The sequence below is a fragment of the Phoca vitulina genome, unplaced genomic scaffold (assembly GCF_004348235.1).
Source record: "Phoca vitulina isolate PV1807 unplaced genomic scaffold, GSC_HSeal_1.0 scaffold40, whole genome shotgun sequence".
In the NCBI taxonomy this organism is placed as follows: Eukaryota; Metazoa; Chordata; class Mammalia; order Carnivora; family Phocidae; genus Phoca; species Phoca vitulina.
This window is the reverse complement of record NW_022589743.1, coordinates 10,131,370-10,153,034: the sequence shown is the minus strand read 5'-3', so window position 1 is coordinate 10,153,034 and position 21,665 is coordinate 10,131,370. Positions and strand designations below refer to the sequence as shown.

General features: G+C 53.2%; 1 protein-coding gene across 1 annotated transcript in view; it reads left to right on the top strand.

The window, feature by feature from the left end:
• The first annotated feature begins 3,949 nt into the window (after positions 1 to 3,949).
• The window catches only part of TRIM25 (tripartite motif containing 25), a 22,641-nt gene continuing 4,925 nt past the window's right edge, over positions 3,950 to 21,665 (top strand). Inside the window, exons 1-8 of the mRNA XM_032428987.1 lie at positions 3,950 to 4,627; positions 8,518 to 8,613; positions 11,138 to 11,371; positions 14,554 to 14,725; positions 16,306 to 16,371; positions 18,634 to 18,660; positions 19,003 to 19,086; positions 19,168 to 19,266. Of these exons, the coding sequence (XP_032284878.1) occupies positions 4,025 to 4,627; positions 8,518 to 8,613; positions 11,138 to 11,371; positions 14,554 to 14,725; positions 16,306 to 16,371; positions 18,634 to 18,660; positions 19,003 to 19,086; positions 19,168 to 19,266 (1,381 nt within the window). The 5' untranslated portion in view covers positions 3,950 to 4,024. The remainder of the gene's footprint in view (positions 4,628 to 8,517; positions 8,614 to 11,137; positions 11,372 to 14,553; positions 14,726 to 16,305; positions 16,372 to 18,633; positions 18,661 to 19,002; positions 19,087 to 19,167; positions 19,267 to 21,665) is intronic.

The window sequence follows — 21,665 nt, the reverse complement described above, 5'->3', positions numbered from 1 at the left end:
CCCCAGCTCCATGGTAGTTTTAAAAAACCAACGGGCTACAAACAAGTCTGAGCCCTTGGAAAATACTGGAAAACTTATTGGTTCTAGGGATTTAAGGAAATCTCCGTCCAGTCATTAGGTGATCACTAAGCCAACTGAACAGAGACTCAGTATATAGACTTTATGGAATTAATTCAGGAAAGTCACTAAAGAAAAACAGCAACAAACATCTATAACAACAAATCCTGGGCAGGGGGGGATCCAGTGTCCACAGTGCCATACTGCATTATTTTAAATGTCCAGTTTTGAAAAAAAAAATCACAATACAAAGAAACAAGAATGGCCCACATAAGAAAAGAAAGATCAATAGATATTGTCTCTGAGGAAGTGCAGATGTTGGACTTACTAGACAAAAACTTTAAATCAGCTATTTTAAATATATTCAAAGAACATTAGGAAAACATGTCTAAAGAAATACAGAAAAGTATGAAAATGATATCTCTCTCAATAGAGATATAGTAAGGAGATAGAAAAAAATTTATTTTTTATTTTTTTAAAGATTGTTTATTTGAGAGAGGGAGAGAGAGCGGTGGGGAGGGGCAGAGGGAGAGGGAGAGACGGTCTTAAGCACATTCTGCACTGACTCGGAGCCTGATGTGGGACTCATTCTCACGACCCTGAGATCACGACCTGAGCCGAAACCATGAGTTGGATACTTAACCCAGCTGTAACAGGTGATTCCGCCCCCCAATTTTTTTTTTTTAAAGAACCAAATGGAAATTCTGGAGTTGAAAAGTAAAAGAATGAAATGAAAAATTCACTGGAGGAGTTCAATAGCAGATTTGAGCAGGCGGAAGAAAGAATCTGTGAATCTGGATATACAGATCAAGTGAGATGATCCGGTCTGCGAAACAGAAAGGGAAAAAAAAATCAAGGAAAATGAACAGAGCCTCAGAGACCTGTGGGACACCAACAAGCAAACAACATACACAGAATGGGAGTTCCTGGAGGAGAGGGGAGAGAGGGAGGGCAGAAAGAATATTTGAAGAAATAACAAAGCAATAAAAATAGTACACTAGAAAATATTTAGCACAAAGGAAGGCAGTAATGGAGAAACAGAAGAACAAAAAAGATATAAGACATAAAAATAAATAGCAAATGGCAGATGTAAATCCTACCTTATCATTAATTTAATGTAAATGAGTTAAATACTCCAATGAAAAGTCAGGTTGGCAGGATGCATTACAAGAAACAGGATCTGACTATATGCTGTCTACAAAAGCCATACTTTAGATTCAGACCCAAACAGGTTGAAAGTACAAAGACAGAAGAAGAGATACCATGCGAACAGCAACCCACAATAAGACCACATTCGGGAAATAAAACAAGTTTCAGGGGCGCCTGGGTGGCTCAGCCGGTTAAGCATCTGCCTTCGGCTCAGCTCATGATCCCAGCATCCTAGGATCCAGCCCCAAATCGGGCTCCGTGCTCAGCAGGGAGCCTGCTTCTCCCTCTCCCTCTGCCTGCCTGCCTGCCTGCCTATTTGTGATCTCTCTCTTTCTGTGTCAAATAAATAAATAAAATCTTCAAAAAAAAACAAAAACAAAAACAAAACAAGTTTCATTAAATTTTAAAAGATTGAAATAATCCAAAGCCTATTCTCTAACCACAATGGGATGAATTTACCATAGTAGTGGGTAGGCAGGCCTGGTCTGAGGACCCACAGGGGGGCCTCACAGGACCAGTCAGGAGGGCCCTTGGCTTCAGGCAGGATAGGAATCAAATGTGAGCCAGGAGGAAGAGAACACAGGGTTTACTGAGTAGTGATAGGGTCTAGAAGATGGAGTGTCTGGGAGACTCCGAAAAGGAAAAGTGAGTCTTCCCACCACTTCGGGCTAGGAAAGGGGTCCAGGGTTTGTGTTCCTCCAGGAATCCAGGGTAGGGATCAATCACAGGGAGTGTCAGCTGAACAATAGGTGTTCTTCCATAAATCACCGAAGGTAGGGGTGTCCATGCCAGTGTGGGCCGAGGTTTGTTCGAAGCTAATGTCCTGGAACATGTTTGGGATCCCGTTCTTCTTAGATGTTATCAGGTGTTCTGGGGCCAGGACGAGACTCAGAGAGCAATTCACTTCCTTGCTTCCCCCTTGGAGTGGGAAAGGAGCTTCTTTGGGTTTACCTAGATGCAAGGTGAATTATAGAGCGTGAGTAAATGGGGCCTTCCTTGAGCTTCCCTGTCTCAGTAGGTCTTAGTAAATATCTACTGCATGGAATTTGATAAACATAAACTATGTTCCCCTGAGTCCTCTTCATTCACTAGCCTTTCTAAACTCTCAGAAAATTCTACAGATATTCTGGCTGAGTCACCAGGCCGCCTCACCCACAAGAGCTAAGTCATAGGGTGTTTCATAGTTTAATTCCTGGAAACAGCTCCATCCCTCCCCTTGGGAGGCAACATCTTCTAGTAGGAAATGTTTGGCTACTAGAATGGGATAGGCTGCATGCCAGGATCTGTTGTCGTAGGCAAGTTATTTCCTTTCTCTAAGCCTTGGTTTTCTCATCTGTAGCATGAGATAATGATACCTACCTTAAAGATGTAGTGTGAGGATTAAATGAGATACTATGCACAAATCTGATTTCCTAACCCCTCCTTGCCTTCTGCCTTCCTCCTCCCCAAGCAAACAATAACAACAACGTAATACAAAAGAGAACAAATGGGGTTAAGAGTCTTGGAGGAACAGAAAGGAAAACCAGGAATCAGAATTTTAAGCAAAGCAATCCTGAGTTAGAATCTCAGTTCTGTTTTTTATGAAATATGTGACCGTATTCTGGGCCCCACCTTGGGTGGAGAAATTACTTAAAAAAAAAAAAAAAAAAGTGGTGAGGGGAGTGTGCCTGGCTGGCTCAGTCCTTGAGCAGCAGACTGTTGGTCCTGAGTTTGAGCCCCACCTTCGGCAGGGAGATTACTTAAAAAAACAAAATATGTGATCCTCATCTGTAAAATGGACGTAATAAGTTCTGTCTTCTAGCGTTTGTAAGGATAAGAGATAAGGTGTGTGACTGGTCTTGCACAGAGTAGGTGCCCCATAAACGGTAGCTTTTACTTTTAGCAGTTTAAGACATTTATTTTTTTTCTTATTTTTGCTGCTCACCCTGTCCAGTGCAGACTCTGGCTAACTCTTCCCAAAACCCTCTCTCTCTTTTCTGTCCCCCATCCCCTCTCTTGAATACTTCTCCCCCTCCTGTACACCCACTTTCCCCGCACCCAGGCCAGGGGAACAGAGCTGAACGAATGAAAGGAAATAAATCTAAATAAACGATTTTGAGAAAAACATTTGTTTCAAAATTATTGTGTGTGAGTGAGAGAAAACCTTTGTTAAAACTGGGATATCTGCAAACCCCAGTAAAGTAGAACTGGAAAAAACAAAACAAAACTGCATGTTCTGTTGGTTGGTATGGAAAGAAACGGCGAGCTTTTTGAGTGTGGGCCCAGGGGCTCCGGCCTCCAAGGACCATACCCCGACGTGCCAGAGCCCGGCCAGGAGGGGAGGAGGGAAGGGTCTAAAAAGGGGGCGGGGAGGGCGCGGCTGGTCTTTAAGGCCAGCGCGGATCGACAGCCTCGGCGGCGGGCGCGCAGCGGGCCGCGCGGGTCTGGGTGAGTTCTCCGCAGGAAGGCACTGGGCGCGCCGGGGCAGAAGCGCCACCGGGCCGGGGTTCTCCACCTGCCGCGCAGGTGTCCTCCTCCGCCGTGGGGGGGGGGGGGGGGAGCAGAAACCGCTGCGGCTCGGGGGCACAAACTGAGGCCCCAGGCCCGGCGGCCGCGCCCACCCGGCGGGGCCGAGCCGCTCCGCGCGCGCCACGACGCCCCGCACCCCGGGACCCCCCGGGCGGCTCGGCCGGGCCCGCCCCGCCCCACGTGACTTCCTGCAGGGCCGCGGGGCCCGCCCCTCCCGCCGCTCAGTTTCGTTTCCTCGCGGGCCTCGGGCGGTCGTTCGCCTTCCGCGGCCGCCGTCCCAGCGCGTCCTTTCCCGTCCCGCAGGAGCGCCATGGCGGAGCTGGTCCCCCTGGCCGAGGAGCTGTCGTGCTCCATCTGCCTGGAGCCCTTCAAGGTGCCGGTCACCACCCCGTGCGGCCACAACTTCTGCGGCTCGTGCCTGGACGAGACGTGGGCCGTCCAGGGCCCGCCGTATCTGTGCCCGCAGTGCCGCGCCGTCTACCACGCGCGGCCGCAGCTGCGCAAGAACACGGTGCTGTGCGCGGTGGTGGAGCAGTTCCTGCAGGCCGAGCAGGCCCGGGCGGCGCCCCCGGCCCCCGACGGCTGGAAGCCGCCCGCCCGCGCCGCCGCGCCCAGCCCGGCGGGCCCGGTGGCCTGCGACCACTGCCTGAAGGAGCCCGCCGTCAAGACGTGCCTGGTGTGCATGGCCTCCTTCTGCCAGGAGCACCTGCAGCCGCACCTCGACAGCCCCGCCTTCCGGGACCACCAGCTGCAGCCCCCCGTCCGGGACCTGATGCGCCGCAAGTGCCCCCAGCACAACCGGCTGCGGGACTTTTTCTGCCCCCAGCATGACGAGTGCATCTGCCACATCTGCCTGGTGGAGCACAAGGCCTGCTCGCCTGCGTCCCTGAGCCAGGCCAGCGCCGACCTGGAGGTAGGTGGTGGCGGGCGAGGGCACGGGCACTGGGAGGCAGCCTGGGGTGGGGGCTGCGGAGGGAGCCGCCGTGGGCATCGTGGCCCACCGCGGACCACCTGGGGTAGGAGGGTGGGCGTTGCTGGGCCTGAGAGCCGGGGCAGGGGCGTCCCCGATGTCCGAATAGAAAGGGGCATGGAGAACATCTAGCCCTCCTCTGTCATCCGTGGTCCACCCTCTTCCCCCACTGAAGACAGGTGAAGTTGCCTGCCTTGAGCCTCGTACTTGTCTGATGGTGTTTAGTCGAGGGTTTCCGGGGTCAGATAGGAGCCCTGGAGGTTACCTCTGTTCCCTCATTAAATCTTGGCAGCATCCAAGAGGTGGATATAATTAGGTCCATTTTACAGTTGAGGAAATGGAGGTCCAGAGAAGTTAATTTAGCCTCAGCTAACCCAGTAGGTGGCTAAGCAGGCATTGGGACCCTGGCTGGTTCGACTCTAGTTTGCTGCTTTTCCCCATGACCAGCCTGATATCCGAGTTCATGGAGCATGGGACATTCCAGGAGGCTTGAGGTCATGTGAACAAAAACTTTTGGTGAGCCAGAGAGTTCTAGTGACCAGGGAGGATTGTTATGAGCAGAAGGGTGGGCAGAGTGCCAGATAGTCTGGCTACTACCCGCAGGCAGAACCAAACTCTTGCACCATAGTGACCCCTGCCCTGGCTGTGCAACTTCGAGCACAGCATTTGGCCCCGGGGCCCGAGTCTTCATCAGTAAATCGAGGAGGTGGGACCAGGTGGCTCCCTAAGGGGCCTTCCAGGTCTCTGATGATGTTAGTGGTTTGGGGGAAATCATAACTTCCCTCGCGGACTCAAGGCAGAGGCTGAAAAGGTGTAATGGGACCACCTTTTTTATATCAGCCTGAGCTCCAGGGTGTGGCCAGATTGCCTTTAATTCTCGAGGCCCTGTCGTGGAGAGCAAGGACTGTTCTGTTGTCGGAGGAGATAGGAGGCCTGGCCGAGGTTTGCGGCAGCACCAGGACCAGGGTGCACGCCTTGCTCCTGAGCAGCCGTAGCCCTTCCCGGGCCCCGTCTGCTTCTCCATCTGAGCTGGGTCCCTCAGGACTTCTTCCCTGAGTCTCAGAGGCCAGACCTCAAGGCAGTGTCTGAGAGTTGACCCCTGAGGCACAACCACGTCAGGCGCGGCCACCCGCGTCTCCACCTGCCTCCCTAAAGAACCTGCCAAGCCTTTCGGGCCAGGACATGGCCCCATGTCAGCTGTGGTTTATGCCAAGTCACTGCAGTTCTCCAAGCCTCAGCTGCCTCATCTGTAAAATGGGATTCATAGCATTTCCTCCTGATCTGCAGGGGTGGTCAGGAGGCTCCGGGGTGATGAGCTTGGATGAGGTGGGAAGTGCTTCATAGGCAGGTCCCTGCGTCAGATGGCTGGTTGGCTCTGACCTCGGCCTGGGTGTTGAGACCTAGGTTTGAATTCTGACTCTGCTTCCTCACTGGGTGAGTGCTAAGCACTGCAGGTGTAATTTCTGAGCAGCTGGGGTAGGAGAGAGCTTGCTGGGGCCGAGGTGTCAGGCTGCCCATATCTTCTTTGCCTCGGGGTGCTTGGGCCTGTCCCTGAAGACCGGGGCGGCTGGCTCCTGTCAAAAGGCTCTTCTAGAAGTTCTTATCCATGGAGGCAGAAGGCAAGTAGGGGCCGGAAGGTTCTTCTCAGCCTGGCCTGGAGCTACGGCTGGCTTGCAGCCTGGGGCCTGGAGCTGGAGTCTGCACCCAGCGTACTTGTTTGTTGTACACGCTGGGCTTTGTCATCCTTGTAACAGGCCTGACCTTGCCACCTTCCTGGTCCCCACCATTGTCCTGGCTTGCCAAGTCCTTCGATCAGCCTCCCTTTCTAGCCCTGCTGCCGCTCCCTACTGGGACAGAGCCAGCCGTATCTGGGCAGTGCCCCGGCCTTGGGCGGCTGCCTTGTCTTGGCCAGTGGTGCGGGGTGGACTCGGGACTCCGGTGCCTCCCACGTCCTCATGGAGGACTCAAGTCCCCAGTCTGTGAACAGATCCTCAGAACTTCAAAAAGTTCTCTACCCTCAATGAGGGGATTGTTGCCCCTCTTGAAGTCCCTGGGCCACTTTCCTTTGTCTGGAGCCACATAGGCCCCTCTCTCTGCCGTCAGTGGACTGTCATATATACATTTCATTAATGGTGGATAAAACTTTCCAAAACACAGAGTTTTGGGGTGCACTGCTGAGCAGCGCGGCTGTTGGAGGTGGAACCCAGTGCCCGGGTGTTCTGAGTTCTCTTCCAGCTCCGAGGCCTGTGAGTCCAGATCTGCCTCAGCCTGGCCTTCTGCCTTTGGCCCACCGTTTATCTTGGCCACTTTTAAGAGGCCAGGTTGAAGGGCATTGTCACAGAGGTTGAATATGAAACATCACCAGTAACTTGGGGTTTCAGGGTCAAGCTAGTGTGACCTTGATCTCTGCTTCCATTCCCTTATATGTGACTGTCACTGGGTTGTTCAAATTCAGATTCAAGGTCAAGTTTAGACCTGATATCTCTAGTGGAGTGGGAGAGGCAGGGAAGTGGAGGGGGCAGGCTGGAGGGTGTTGAGCCAGCTCGTTAGGGGAAGTCAATGTTTTTTCCTAGACGTTTCCTGTGTACTCAGTGCTTTAATTATAACACCGGGACCTTGTAACACCAGTTAACAGTGATGTGACTGTTCTTCGATGTCCTTATTTATAAAGGACAGGTAACTCCCACCTTATGTAGTGGTGTTCTTCGCTTTAAGTAAGTTAACACCTGTGAAGCGTGGCTTGCAGTGCATATATAAGAAACACTTAACTGCTATTATTCTGGTGCTGGGGTTTTTTTCCCTCCCCATTTCTGTGGCCCAGCATTTCCCCTGAGCAGGGAGGGAGGACACTCCCGATACTGATTCTGAAAATTTACAGAAATGCTAAGAGGCCTCGGATGGTATTTTCTTCCTTCGTGCGTAATTGGCCTTGGTTCCTGGAGGTGGCTAGGGCCTTAGCACTTCTGAGTCACTTTAATTCAGTTTCAGGGATTGAGCTGTTGGGGGACTGGGCTACCGCTTGTTCATCCTTATTCCTAGCGTGTAGCCTGTGGAGGTCCCCACCCGTGGGGCCAAAGGAGCCTTGGACTCTCTTGTCCCCCTACTTCCCCGAGGTTGACAGTGACGCTTCCAGCTGTCTTCTGGAATTGGCAGATGGTTCTGGGAGAGCAACCCCAGAGGCCAGGCTTATCTCTCTGGATTGCCTTCTCCCAGATCTTGGCTGTCATCCTTCCCTGCTTAGTTAGCTCTCCATTGTCGTGAAGCAGATTCTTCTTCCCAGCAGTTTGCTTGCGCGGTTGTTTGCAGGGGTAGGGCCGACTCGGAACGACCTCATTTGCCATCACTGAAGCAACCCCTCCAGCTCGTTCTCGGCCCCCTTGCTGGCCGCCTGGCCTCTGTTTCATCGTCTATAAAATGGGGGCTAATGAAGAAGCTCCTAATCCTACAAGCTGACCTTTGGTTTGTCCTTACTAAAATCCAGGCACTGTGCTGACTTCTCATGTTGTTTCAGTTAATTCTGCTACTGGCCCTGGGAGGTGGGAACATCTGTATCTCTTTCTTGGCCGAGGACACAGGTGACAGATGCTCAGACAGCTGGGAACAGGGGCTGGTACCCTAGTCAGTCTGTCTCCCAATCCTATGCTCGTAACTTCTTTCTCGTACTGTTCCTCTAGAAGTTTGAAGGGAGGCAGTAAATAGGCAAATGCTTCAAAAAGCTACAGGCAGGCAAGACTCGGGGTGGCAGAAGCACCTGTGGGATAGATTCCAGGGCCAGTCCCTGGTGTTGGGGGCTGGACTGAGGTGAGTTCTCATGCTGGTTGTTTCCTCTGCAGACCAAGCTGAAGCATAAGCTGACTGTCATCTACAGCCAGATCAACGGTGCCTCGAGGGCGCTTGAGGATGTGAGAGCCAGGCAGCAGGATGTGCGGGTGAGTGACCGGGCTCTCCACCGCCAGCTCGGCCCCGGGCTCGGGTTGGCTTCACGCACGGTGTCGGGAACAGACATCCACCTTGCAAGACATCCAGAAAGCTATGTCCCCAGGAAAGATCCTTTGTAGACATAAACTGAAGACTATCCATAAGCCCTGACCTTGGTGTGGGGAGGACAGGGGCAATCATTAAAAATTAGGGCTATAAAGTAGTAATAGAGGGGCGCCTGGCTGGCTCAGTTGGTAGAGCATATGACTCTTGATCTTGGGGTTGTGAGTTCAAGCCCCACGTTGGGCGTAGAGCTTACTTAAAGGAAAAAAAAAGATCGTGAGAAAAAAAGTACTGACATAAAAAGTGGTTATGATTTGTAAAAAAAAAAAAAGTGGTTATGATTTAAGTGGGAGAAAAACAGGAAGCAGAAGTGTATACGCACTAGAGTTCATCTATTTATAAAAAGGAAGTGTGTTAGTTTTCTAGGGCTGTCGTAACCAGTTACCACCAACTCAGCTTACTGGGACAGAAGTGTGTTCGCTCACAGTTCTGGAGGCCAGAAGTTCAGAATCAAAGACAGGGCCACACTTCCTGGTTCTAGGGAAGAATCCTTCCTTGCCTCTTCCAGCTTCCGGTGGCTCAGGCGTTCCTAGGCTTGTGGCTGGTGTCACTCCAGCCCCGGCCTCTGTCTTCACAGCCTCTCTGTCTTTTCTTCTGTCCTTAGTAAGGACATTTGTCATTGGATTTAGGGCCCACGTGGGTAATCCAGGTTAATTTCATTTCAAGATTCCTACCTTAATTACATCTGCAAAGAGTTTATTTATTTATTTGACAGAGACACAGCGAGATCGGGAACACAAGCAGGGGGAGTGGGAGAGGGAGAAGCAGGCTTCCTGCCGAGCAGGGAGCCCGATGCGGGACTCAATCCCAGGACCCTGGGGCCATGACCTGAGCCGAAGGCAGACGCTTAACGACTGAGCCACCCAGGCGCCCCATCTGCAAAGACTTTTGCTAAGTAATGCAACCTTCGCGGGTTCTGGAATCTGGACATATCTTTGGGCAGGGGGAAGGCATCATTCAGCCCATTACAGGAAGTGTAGGAAAAAAGACTGAAAAAGATTGGAAGTATAGTAACAGGATAGTAGTACAAGCATTGGAGTGGTAGAATTAGAGATTTTTTGGGGGTCTAGTTTTTATACGTTTTATAAGGTTTTTGATATTATAAATAAAAGAATGTATATATATTTTAAGTTTATTTATTTAAGTAATCTCTATACCCCACGTGGGCCTCGAACTCATGACCCCAAGATCAAGAGTTGCATGCTCTTCTGACTGAGCCAGCTGGGCGCCCCTAAAGGAATATACTGAAAGAAGATTTTTATATTGAAAGAAGATTTGAGTTTTAAATATCCTGCTCTAGAGCTGTAGGGTCTGGCTTTATTGTGGTATCTGTGGTGTAATTAGATGAGTTCTGAGAATACCAGCTCTGTTACATAATAGCCTGTGATACTTGCCTCCCGTGGGCAGATCTCTGAGCCTCGGTTTTCCAGCTGCACAATGGAGTCACAACGTTTTCCCGACGGTGGCTGTGCGGCTTAGATGAGGGCACGTACGGGAAAGTACATGTACTGGTTGGAGGGGGCAGGCTAAACTGCTAACAGAGATTACCCCCCCCACCTCCGCACCCCCTGCCCCACCAAATTCAGAGGCTTAAATAAAATAGAAGTTTCTTTTGCTCCCTTTGGCGGTTCAGTGCCAGATACGAGCTGCCCAGACTAGCAGGGTGTCTCTGCTCCACGTGATCATTCAGGATTCAGTGACTTTTCTTATTACCTGACTACTGCAGGCGGTTTCTCACCTCTGGTTGAAGCTGGGTTGCCATGTCTTTGTTCTAGCCTGCAGAAGAGGGGACAGGGAAGATGAGCTGTGCTCGTGCCGCACCGGGAGCACCTTAGGCCCGTGGCCAAGTCTAGCTGCAGGGGAGGCTGGGGAGGTACCCTGTGGTGGGGCGGCCATGTGCCCTGGCAAACTCCAGGGCTGTTCTCTCACCGAGAGGAAGCCATTCCCTTTGTTCCTAAGCTTTATATAAAGAGCATCACGCCCTACGTCTTCTTCTGCACGTTGTTTTTTCCCCTTGGGGAAATTTGTCCGTGCATTGCCCCAGTTCATTAATTTTCATTACTATTTAATATTCTATCCTATGAATAATTTGCAGATTTGTGTCTTATTGATAGACATTCGGTTGTTCCCGGGGGTTCTGCTAATTCAAACAATGCTGCTTAGGAGCATTCTTGGGTCTATCTCTGGGGCAGGTATCTTGAGTGTTTTTCTAGAGGATATTCCCCGGATTGGGTAGGAGCACCTTGAGATTCACTAGACTTTGCCAAATTCCCATCCAAAGCAGTTGTGCCCATTTTTCCCGCCGCGAAGTACAGGTCAGAGTCTGGTGCTCCGCATCTCACCAGCACTTGGTACCACAGCCTTAAGTCTCTTGCCTCTCTGACGGATGCCGCTGTGTCTTGGCCCTGTTAGGAGGCTACAAATCGGAAGCTGGAGCAGCTTAGACAGGAATACATGGAGATCAAGGTGCTCATTGATGCTGCAGAGGCCACTTCCACGCGGAAGATAAAGGAAGAGGAGAAGAGGGTCAATACCAAGTTTGACAACATTTACCAGATCCTTCTCAAGAAGAAGAGTGAGATCCAGGCTCTGAAGGAGGAAGTTGAACTTGCCCTGACCAAGGGGGACGAGTTTGAGTTTCTGGAGGTAGGTCTCGACGAAGACATGGCCGAATGCACTTTCTGTCTGCCCACATGCCGTTGACGACAGGTGCAGTGAGGCCACCGGGAGACGGGGCTGCACAAGGTCCCCGGGAGCTGCCCCGAGACACTCGCTATGTCCATTTTCTGTGCCCTGGGACAACTTACCACAAACCTACTGGTTTGGAAGAGCATTTATTTGCTATCTCACACTTTCCGTGGCTCAGGGGTCGGGGCATGGCTTAGGGGCTTGCCGGCTGAGGATTGGCTGCGCTGCATTCCTTTTGGAGCTGCGGGTTGTCTTCCAAGCTCCTGTGGTTGTTGGCGGACTTCAGTTCCCGTGGTGCAGCCCGAGGGCCCCCTTTCTCGCTGGCTGTCGGCTGAGGTCTGCTCTTGGTTCCCAGAAGCTGCTGCAGTTCCTTGGCATGTGGTCCTCTCTCGGCTTGCCAGGTACTTCTTCAAAGCCAGTGGAGAATTTCTCCCTCCAGGAAAGCCTGGTCCCTTTTTTTTTCTGCTTAGATTACTTAGATTATTGGTCTCTCTCTCCTTTTTTAAAAATTTTAATTAAGTAGGCTCCATGCCCAACATGGGGCTTGAACTCATGACCCCGATATCAAGAGTCACATGCTCTACCAACTGAGCCAGCCAGGTACCCCTCTTTTTTTTTTTTTTAACATTTTAATTCCAGTATCTAGTTAACATACATTGTTATATTAGTTTCCCCGTGTACACCAGATTCAACAATTCTGTACCTTACTCAGTGTTCATCATGGTAAGTGTGGTCTTAATCCCCATCACCTAGTTCCCCCATCCCACCACGCCCCTCCCCTCTGTAACCACCAGTTTGTTCTCTAGAGTCTGCTTGGCTCTCTCTCTCTCTCAGGCCCACCAGGATACTCACCTTCCTGATGAACTCTCCCTCTCTCTCCCCTTTGCTCGTTTGTTTTGTTTGTTAAATTGCCACAGATGAGTGCAATCATGTGGTATTTGTGTTTCTCTGACTGACTTATTTCACTTAGCATTCTACTCTCCAGATCCGTCCATGTTGCAGATGGCAAGATTTCATTCTTTCTTATAAGCCTGGTCCCTTTTAATGGCTCCTATCTGGTTAAGTCAGGCCCACCAGGATACTCACTTTCCTGATGAACTCAAAACCAACAGATTTGGGATCTTCATTACATCTGCAATATTCCTTCCGTTTTTCCATATAAGGCAACTGAATCACAGGAGTGCTATCCTAGCACATTCACTGTGCTGCCCATGCTCAGGGGGAGGAGATTACACAGGGTGCGTACCCCTGGGCCAGGTGGGCATACTGGGGCCATCTTAGAATGTTGCCTCCTGCAAATGCCTCCACCCCCTTCCTTCCATCCCTCCTCCCCATGGACCCTGGAAGTGTCTCTCTGAAGGCCCTGGGTGACCAGGCCCTGTCTGTGCCAGCACCCTCCTCTCTTGCCACCCACGCCCTGCCCACGCCCCGTGCTGTAACCACAGCAGAGCACTCACCATTCCCCAGACACCCTGGGCATTGGATGGGAACACCGTGGCTGACCTGCTCTGCCTGGTAAATCTTCTCCTTTCTCCGGGCTCACTCCAGCTTCCCCCCATCTTCCTCAGATCCCGTTATTCTGCCATTACTGGTGATTGAGGAGCTCACACATCCTCTGCTGTCGCACCCAGCGGCGCCGTTTTACATGCGCTTGTTGTCGGCTGTGTTCAGGTCGCCCGCTCCCTTATTACCGCCCCCTTCTCCTGGCATGCAGCCCGTGTTCCCGTGAGCCCCATCGATGGGGCGACGACACCTCAGAGGACCAGGTTCCTTGTGTAGGTCCTGGGGAGAGTACAGGAGTGACTGGGAATCTTCTCTTCTCCCTGCATGGACTTCTTTCCATGCCTGGGCTGGGCACCCCTGACTTTCATCTCAGTGTTCCTTCCTGTATGTTGGAGTAACTGCCTAGAGCTTTCTTTTTTTTTTTTTAAAGTATTTTTATTTATTTTTGCGAGAGGGGGAGAGAGAGGGAGAGAGAGCATGCACATGAGTGTGGGGGGTAGGGGCAGAGGGAGAAGCAGGCTTCCCGCAGAGCAGGGATCCCGATGTGGGGCTCGAGCCCAGGACCCTGGGATCATGACCTGAGCCGAAGGCAGACACTTAACTGACTGGGCCACCCAGGCGCCCGCTGCCTAGAGTTTTCTGAGAAGGATTCTGAGTCCTTACCTGGGGCCTCTGGATGCTGTGTGACCCGATTTTATCTCAAAGTGTGGGACCCTCTGTCAGCTTCTTCCTTTTCACCGGATGTGCCCTGGCTGAACCCTTTGCCCCTTGAGGCATCCCTGTCCAGTTTTAGAACGTGTGTTCAGAGCTGGTCCTGGAGGGCCGGAGATGGTCCTGGGTCTCCTGTGCTTGGCCAGTCACAGGGGGAGGAGTGGAAGAGCATTATCCACGGGGGTCAGGAGATTTGTGTCCCAACTTTGTCCTTGCCACTGATGGCAGAGTTCCTGGCAGGATGCTTGTTGTTTCCTTTTTCTTTTCTTTCTTTCTTTCTTTTTTTTTTTTTTTTAAAGATTTTATTTATTTATTTGACAGAGAGAGATAGGGAGAGAAGGAACACAAGCTGGGGGAGAGGGAGAGGGAGAAGCAGGTTTCCTGCCGAGCAGGGAGCCCGATGCGGGGCTCGATCCCAGGACCCTGGGATCATGACCTGAGCCGAAGGCAGACGCTTAACGACTGAGCCACCTAGGTGCCCCTTCCTTCTTTTCTTTCTTTGCTTCCTTTCCTTTCCTTTCCTTTTTCCTTTCCTTTTTCCTTTCCTTTTTCCCCTCCCCTCCCCTCCCCTCCCCCTTCCCCTCCCCCTCTCCCCCTCCCCTCCCTTCCCCTCCCCCCTCTCCCCCTCCCTTCCCCTCCCCTCTCCTCTCCTTTTTCCTTTCCTTTCCTTTCCTTTCCTTTCCTTTCCTTCTCACGTGTTATTTCTTGACTTCAGTTTCTCCCTTGGTAGGTGAGTGGCCTCTGAGGGCCCTTCCAGATCCAGAGAGCTGTGACCGAAAGTGGCACGTTAGCCCCCAGCAATCTCTGGCCTGTGATCGGACTGAGCATCCGTGAGCACAGGGAAGCTCCTCCTGGGGTTCATGAGGCCTGAGCCCGGGCCCTGGCTTCCTTGGAGCTGCCTGAACTAACACCCTGGCTTGTTTCAGAAAGGGATAAAACTGCAAGGTGTCTCCACAAAGCCAGTCTACGTCCCCAAGGTGGAGCTGAATCAGGAGCTGTTAAAGGGTGTCTCTCAGGGCACCTCAGACCTCAAAGACGAGCTGAAGCGGTATATGAGGCAGGCCCAGGACAAGAAGCCCGAGGAACCCACCGGCTCAGGTAGCCATTAGCAAACCCCGAGCTCCCCTACTGGGACCCCTGAAATGGGAGGGGTCCCCTCATTGGGGGTGGGGGGAGGGTCTTGATCCAGAACACTGGGGCTTGGGTTGCAGGGGTCCAGACATATCTGCCCTCCATCTGGGAGGTCACGGGGAAACCTCCTGAGTCGTAGCCATCCTTCCGAAAACATTTCTGGGCACCTTGATGTTAACGACGGGACTTTCTGGACAGGCTGTTCTTGTGTGTGATCTTGAGCCTGGCTCAGGTGGCTTCTAAATAGACTCCCCACCAAATTATCAGTGTAGTTGGTGGGGAATGGCTAGTTTTGGGGTCAGAGAAACCTGGCATTCCTCTCTGACACCCTCTTTCCTTCCCCCCTGTATCCAATCCATGACCAAATTTTAGTTCTTAAATTTCTCCTGACTCAGTCCACCGCCCCCCCGCCAGCCATCACCTGCCTGCTTTCTGTTGCCCCCACCTGTGGCAGCTTTCTAGCGAGTCCTTCTGCATCCACTCCTGCTGCAGCCAGAGAGAGCTTTTCAGGGTGTGAATCTGATCTCCTGGGACCTTCTCCCCTCACCCTGTTCAGAGAATTTCCATTGCTTTCAGATTTCAGACCACGCTCTTGCCACTGTTCTACAAGCCCCTGCCTGGTCAGGCCTTGTCCGTTTCACCAGCCCTGAAGCCCTTCTCCTCCCACACATCTTTCTGCATGCAGCTCCTCACATATGCTAAGCTTCCTGCCACAGGGCCTTTGTATGTGCCCTTCCCACTGACCAGAAGGTCAGACTCCACCATCCTTACCAGTTCACTCCTCTCACCCTTCAGAGATCAGTTGAAACATTGTATTTCTCAGCAAACTTCCCCTGTCACCACCACTCCCACTCCTCAGACTAGGTCCCAGGATCCTTATCATCCCTTGGGAGCCTTTGCGTATCTGTCATTTTGTTCTTCCCCCGCTAGATTGCAGTCTCTGTGAGGGCAGGGGCTCGGTCTGTTTTTCATCCAACACTCTCCCCAGTGCGTCCACAGAGCATGGCACATAGTGAGTCTTACGGTGTAACCCCGGGGGTGGGGCCGGAGTCTCAGCTGGGCGAGCTGAGTGTCCTTGCAGAAGGGCCTCTGAAACAGGCGTGACGTGCTCTGTGTAGAGGGTACAGCTGTTGACGAATTGGCCATGCATGTTTGTTTTCCTGCTACATCACTGATTGCTGGTCTGGGGAAGGGTGATGGAAAAGCTGGAGGGTGAGGAACGAGGCCTCTTGGCCTCGTCGCCACAAGCAAAGGGCTCGTCCCTTCCTGTTGACACCGGAAGAAGCGGAACCTCAGAGAGGCTTTAGAGGTCATGGAGCGGGGCACTGGCGGAGAAAACATTAACCCCGGCTACATTTTAAGAGAAAAGAGGGACACGCCCAACTCGTCTTTTTGTCTCCTTGTTTCTAGCTCTTGTAAACGATTGGGTAGGGAAAGTCAGTGGAAATCACCTTTGTAGACCCTCTCTCCGCCTGCCCCTGGCCAAGCTGGCCCCTGGGGTTGCTTCGGAAGAGCTGCATAAAGTAACCCCTCCTTCTTTGGCACAGGGAACCCCGGAGAGCATGGCCCAGCGTCTACGCCCAAAACCATACACTTTGCGAGAAAGCTCCCGAGTAAGTAACCTTGCTGCTGTTCCTGGGGCTCCTGCCAGCCCGTCCCAAATGGCCGTGGTTGGGGCGAGGGGGGCAAGTACCTCTACAGACGAGTCTGGCCACAGTGCCACCGAGTGGAGGCTGGAGGGGCTGCCGCAGGGCTCCCCTGGGGTGCTTGGCAGGACCTTCCCTTCAGCACTGGTTGTGCGGCCGGCCTGGGCCAGCGAGGTTACCAACACCCGCTTGTCTTGAGAAATACTTGCTGACACCCAAGTTTTGGCACTTGGGCAGAGCGCCCCCTGGAGGAGCGGCTCAGAGCTGTTCCGTCTTGAGTCATCCTGTGCTTCTGTCCGAGCACTTCCCGACCTCCTTCCCATGATTGTCCTTCTCTTACCGCCGCCCGCAGCCACTGAAGACAGTGTTTTCCTAATTGCCCCCACCTGTGAAATTTTAATACTACGCATATGCAGTATGTCTCTTTATAGATGATGCTTTCATACATGTAAAGAGTAAGACTTTTTTCACCCTCTTCCACCAAGAATCCATTTTTGCCCCCTTGAGGGGGGCATACCACCCACACGGTGAGAAGGCATATGATGTTGAGGTGGGGGTCAGGGAGACGAATGGTCCTCAGTTTCCTCATCTGTCAAACTTGGGCCATAACGACGATGACCTCACGGGATTCTTAGGAGTGAGGTTTCCACGGGACGCTGATCATTGTGAAGCTCCTTAAAGCCCATAAATATGCCCCTGACCTGTGGCTGTTATCACTTCTCTGAAAAGTCAGCGTGCCCCGAGGAGTGCTGTCCCTGGGGGATGCGGGAACTCTGGGTCCATGCTATTGTTGCTTGGTTTTAGAGTTTAGGCTGTCTTTGGCAGACAGATGTGTGGTATCAGTCTCCAAATGGAGTAGAGAGCCAGGAGCCGGGGTACCTGGTGTGGATGGAGCAGGGAGCCCCCAGCTCAGCCGGCAGATGTGGAAGGGCCCCTGGTGTGACCAGGGAAGGGAAAAATTGGTGAACAAGCGCTATGCACCTGTCCTCCGATCACACTTCCCCGAGAGCATCCTCACCGCCGGCCCAGATCACAAGTGCCGCTCTTAGCCCGAGTGAGCTGCGGATGGTGGGAAGGAGTGGACCAGTCACAGTGCAGATGAGACTCAGAACGGCTGTGAGGACCAGGGAGGGGGACCGTGCCCTAGGCCGGCGGCACAGCCTGGGGTCCTCCCAAGTGGCTGGTCCTGTGTGAGTGGGCAGGTGAGGAGGAGATGGGGCCAGAGTGAAGACAGCGTCTGGACATAGGACTCGGAAGTGGGAGGAAGGGGGAGCAAGGGGGTCATGTGGGGCTGAGTGGGGGCTGGTGGGGAAGTAGAGGATGATAGGAGAGCAGGGTTTGTCTGCGGGCAGGGATAAGATCCACAGCACCCCTTTTCATTCCGGTGGTGGGGAAGGTGGCGGAGGGAACCCGAAATCTTCTAGCTCACGTAGACTTGAGCATGTTTCAGACTCACCAGGGGTGTATAAAACACAGGTCGCTGGGCCCCACCCCTGGACTGTCAGAGTCAGCAGGGTCTTGGATGGGATCCAAGAGTTTGCATTTCCTACAGATTCCCCAGCAATGCTGATGCTGCTGGTTGGAGACTCATTGCTTTAGGTAAACTCAGTTTTCATAGGCACACACTCCAGATAGTTTTTAAAGACTATGTGATATTCAGTAAGCACAGTTCTTTGCTGACTCCCTTTTTGTTTTTTGTACTTTTTCTTTTATAGAGATATAATTTATCTATAGTAAAATGTGCAGATCTTAAATGTGCAGTTAGATTAATTTTGACAAGCGTGTATGTGTGTGTTACCAAATCAAGTTAAAGAATTACCCCAGAAAATTCTTTCATGCTCCTCATTATCAGTCCCAACCCCCAAAACCACTGATGCAGGTTTCTGTCACCATAGATTCATTTGCTTGTTTCCAGGGACAACATCCTCGCGTTATTTGTATGGGTCACGTTCATGCAAATTATTATTATGGTGGTTTTTAAGAAAGATTTTATTTATTTATTTGAGAGAGAGAGAGTGAGAGAGTGCAAGAGCATGAGCAGGGGGAGGGGCAGAGGGAGCCAGAGAAGCAGACTCCCCGCTGAGCAGGGAGCCCAGTCCCAGGACCCTGAGATCATGACCTGAGCCGAGGGCAGACGCTTAACCAAGGCACCCAGGCGCCCCTATTATGGTGTTTTGAAAGTGTCATCGTGCTGTGCTTCATCTTAATTCTGAAAATTTTCTTTTTCAGAAGAAGAAAAGAGACCCAAGAAACCTCGTAAGTTATACATCTGTGCCCCCGTTTGTTTCTTGAGATTGCCCAGGTGTGGAACTAAATGCTGGCAGCGGAGCCTGGCCTCTCTGGTCGGGGTTCTGTGACGGGGCCCGAGTTCTGTGCTTATGTTCTGTCGTGGCAGGCGGGCCTGAGGTTGGGGGTGAGCGCGAGTGCATGGAGTGAGACGGATAAGGAGCGTAGCCCTGTCTGGACTCAGCTGTATCCTTCCGGCTGTCCAGGGGTGTGTTTGCAGAAGTAGTGCTTGCAGATCAGTGTGGAAGGGACGACAGGCCATCTGGTCACTGTGTCGTGGGTCCAGTTCATGTTTCTCCTCCTCATCACCAGCCCCTGCCTCTGCCTCAGCCACCAAGATGCCCACCTTCGGAGCCCCGGAAGAGTTACTGGAACAAAAGCAGGCCGGCCTGGAGAGTGAGTTATTGTGGGCAGGGGGCAGTGTGGGGTGTCCACTCTGAGTTTGTGCTGAAAACGGCTCTCTGTGTCCTCTCCCAGGTGTAGGCAAAGCCGGCACTGCACAGCTGAATGCGGCGGCCCTCAAGGCCAAGGTGCTGGAGACCTTCTTAGCCAAGTCCAGGCCCGAGCTCCTGGAGTGTGAGTAGCGTCGGCTCTGGGGAGCGGCCCCGCTGGCTCTCAGGCTTTCCTGTGCGGCTCTGCTCACGGCTTCGCCCTCGCCTCTGTCTGGAGGTCCAGCTCGGCTCCTCTTCCCCTTGTGCGCCACCGGCCTGTCCTGCACTTGGCCGCAGCCCTCCTCGCTCCCCTTCCTTCCCCCCCCCTCCGCCAGCACCGATGCCACAGTGGTGCTTTGAACCCCCAGCCCTGCGTGAGCCCAGCTCGCCCCTTTCTCTGGACCCGCACCTGCTGCCCACCGCCGTGCCTCGGGCATTGCTGGGGGCCCACTGCCAGCACCCCAGCTCCAGTCTTCTCGGCTCCCCTGCCATTCCAGAACCTTCCCACTTGCCATAACCATTCTTCTCCCTGTCCCACCCGCCCTCCTCCACTTCACAGAGAAGAGGGGCCCCTCGTCCCCTTGTTACTGCCGTCTCGTGCATCGCCACCTGCCCCCTCCCGCCCCCTCCCCGGCTGCCCCCCTCCCCAGCCAGTCCACCTCCTCCTGCTCTGTCTGCACTCCCGCACCTGGTCACCCTCACCGGCTCTCCTGGGGCCTGCCCCTCCGCACATGTTTCAGTTCCCCTCATCCCAAAAGCAAAAGCAAAGCCAACAGAGGAACACAAAAGCGGCGAATGCAGACAGCCTCCCTCTCGCCTGAATACGGGTGAAAAATACAGATTTCTGGGCCCCAGGCCAGTGCTGCAAGATCCGGCTGCAGGGGACCAGCACAGAAAGCTGGGTGGTAGTCTCATTTCCTCCGTGATCTTTGGAGGGAAGTTGGAAAACTACAGCTGCATTGCTGTGGCCAAGGGTCAGAACCCCCGGGGAGCTTGACCCCGTCCGGCTGTTGCTGGAGCTGCAAGTGTCCGTGTTGCCGAAAGCCCCCCGGGGCTGTGGGGGGCGAGAGCCGCGAGTCAGGCCTCTGTCCCTGCCCTGCGGCAGGCCCGCTCTGGCTGGGGGTAGCGGCAGCCCCCGTGCAGCTGAATGTCAAGGACGCCTTTTAGCCTTCAGTTGGCTGGCCCTCTGGGGGCATTCATCCTTCTAGAAGGAACACCCCCTGCGTCTGCAGAGTCGCTGTGCTGCCCTGGGCGCCACCCGCACCTCTGGTCGCTCCTTCATAGGTACCTTTGCAGTCAGCCCGGGCCGTCTACGGCAGGGGCCAGCTTTCTCAGGGCCTGTGTCCCCAGAGCTTCCTGCGGTTCCTCCCCCGCCCCCCGCAAGACCCAGGCCTGGCCCAGGGCCAGAGCTAACTGCCGCAGAGCTGCCGGTGACGCACTGAGCCACGTGTTTCTGGAGCCCTGGGCTGCTTGGGATCAGCCATGTGAGCAGAGAAAGGGAGTTCTAGCAACGCAGGACCTTGGAGAACATTTTCCCTCTGTTCATCTTGCCCCGGGTTGGCGGGGTGGGGGGGCGGGGTGGGAACCTCAGGCCTCCGTGGAAAGCATCCTGCCCTGAGCCATCTAGCAAGGGGGTGGCGGGCGGTGGCAAAAACCCGGGTCTCTTGGTTTCCAAGTTCCCAAGCTAGGGATTTCCCCTCTGCCCTGGGACCTGTCTCCCACGGTCCAGGGTCTCCTGGGAGGGGAGGGGCAGAGATGAGTGTGTCCCAGGAAGGAGGTTGAGCATGGGGACAACACACAGCTGAGCTCAGTCTTCAGATCTCCTGGAACTGGTTGGAAGTGTAGCAGGAAGGGTAGGGAGGCCATTCGAGTGTCCCGACCAGGAATATTCAGGTAATTGCTGTGTTTGGCTCCCTGCTGCCCACCAAGTAAAGTCTAGATCCTTTAGCTCTCTGCCCTGTGGCCCCGACCTGTCTCCCTTCTGCTAGGACCTCTCTCCCAGCTGCCCAGCCTTTTCTGGTCCCAGTACATGCCACCATCCTTGTGACTCCAGGCTTTGCTTTTGCCGTCCCCTTTGCCCAGAATAGCCTCACCCCACTCTGCTTGCTTCTGTTTAATTTTTCTCAGCTTCCCGTTGCTCAGCTCAGATTCCAGCCCACTTGCGAAATGTTCCCCTGTGCTCTCCCCACCCTTCAAGTAGAGCCACTTGCCCCTAGAGCAGTGCACCCACCTGTTTAGCAGAGTGCGGCCTCACGGTGGTCACTGATGGGCTTGCCTTGCCATGAGGCTGGGTACCATGTCTGGTCAGAGTTGTGTGTCTTGCCCAGAATCAGGTGCTCAGTAAATGGCTTTGGGTGAATGAATAGACAGATGGGTGACAGATAGATGGAGAGTTGGCTGGATTGATGGATAGACAGATGGACACATGTCAGGCTGGCTGGATAGGATGGATGGATGGATGTGTGTATGGATGATGGACAAATGGATGGATGGATATATGGGTGGATGGGTGGGTGGGTAGATGGATGGATGGAGATATGGATA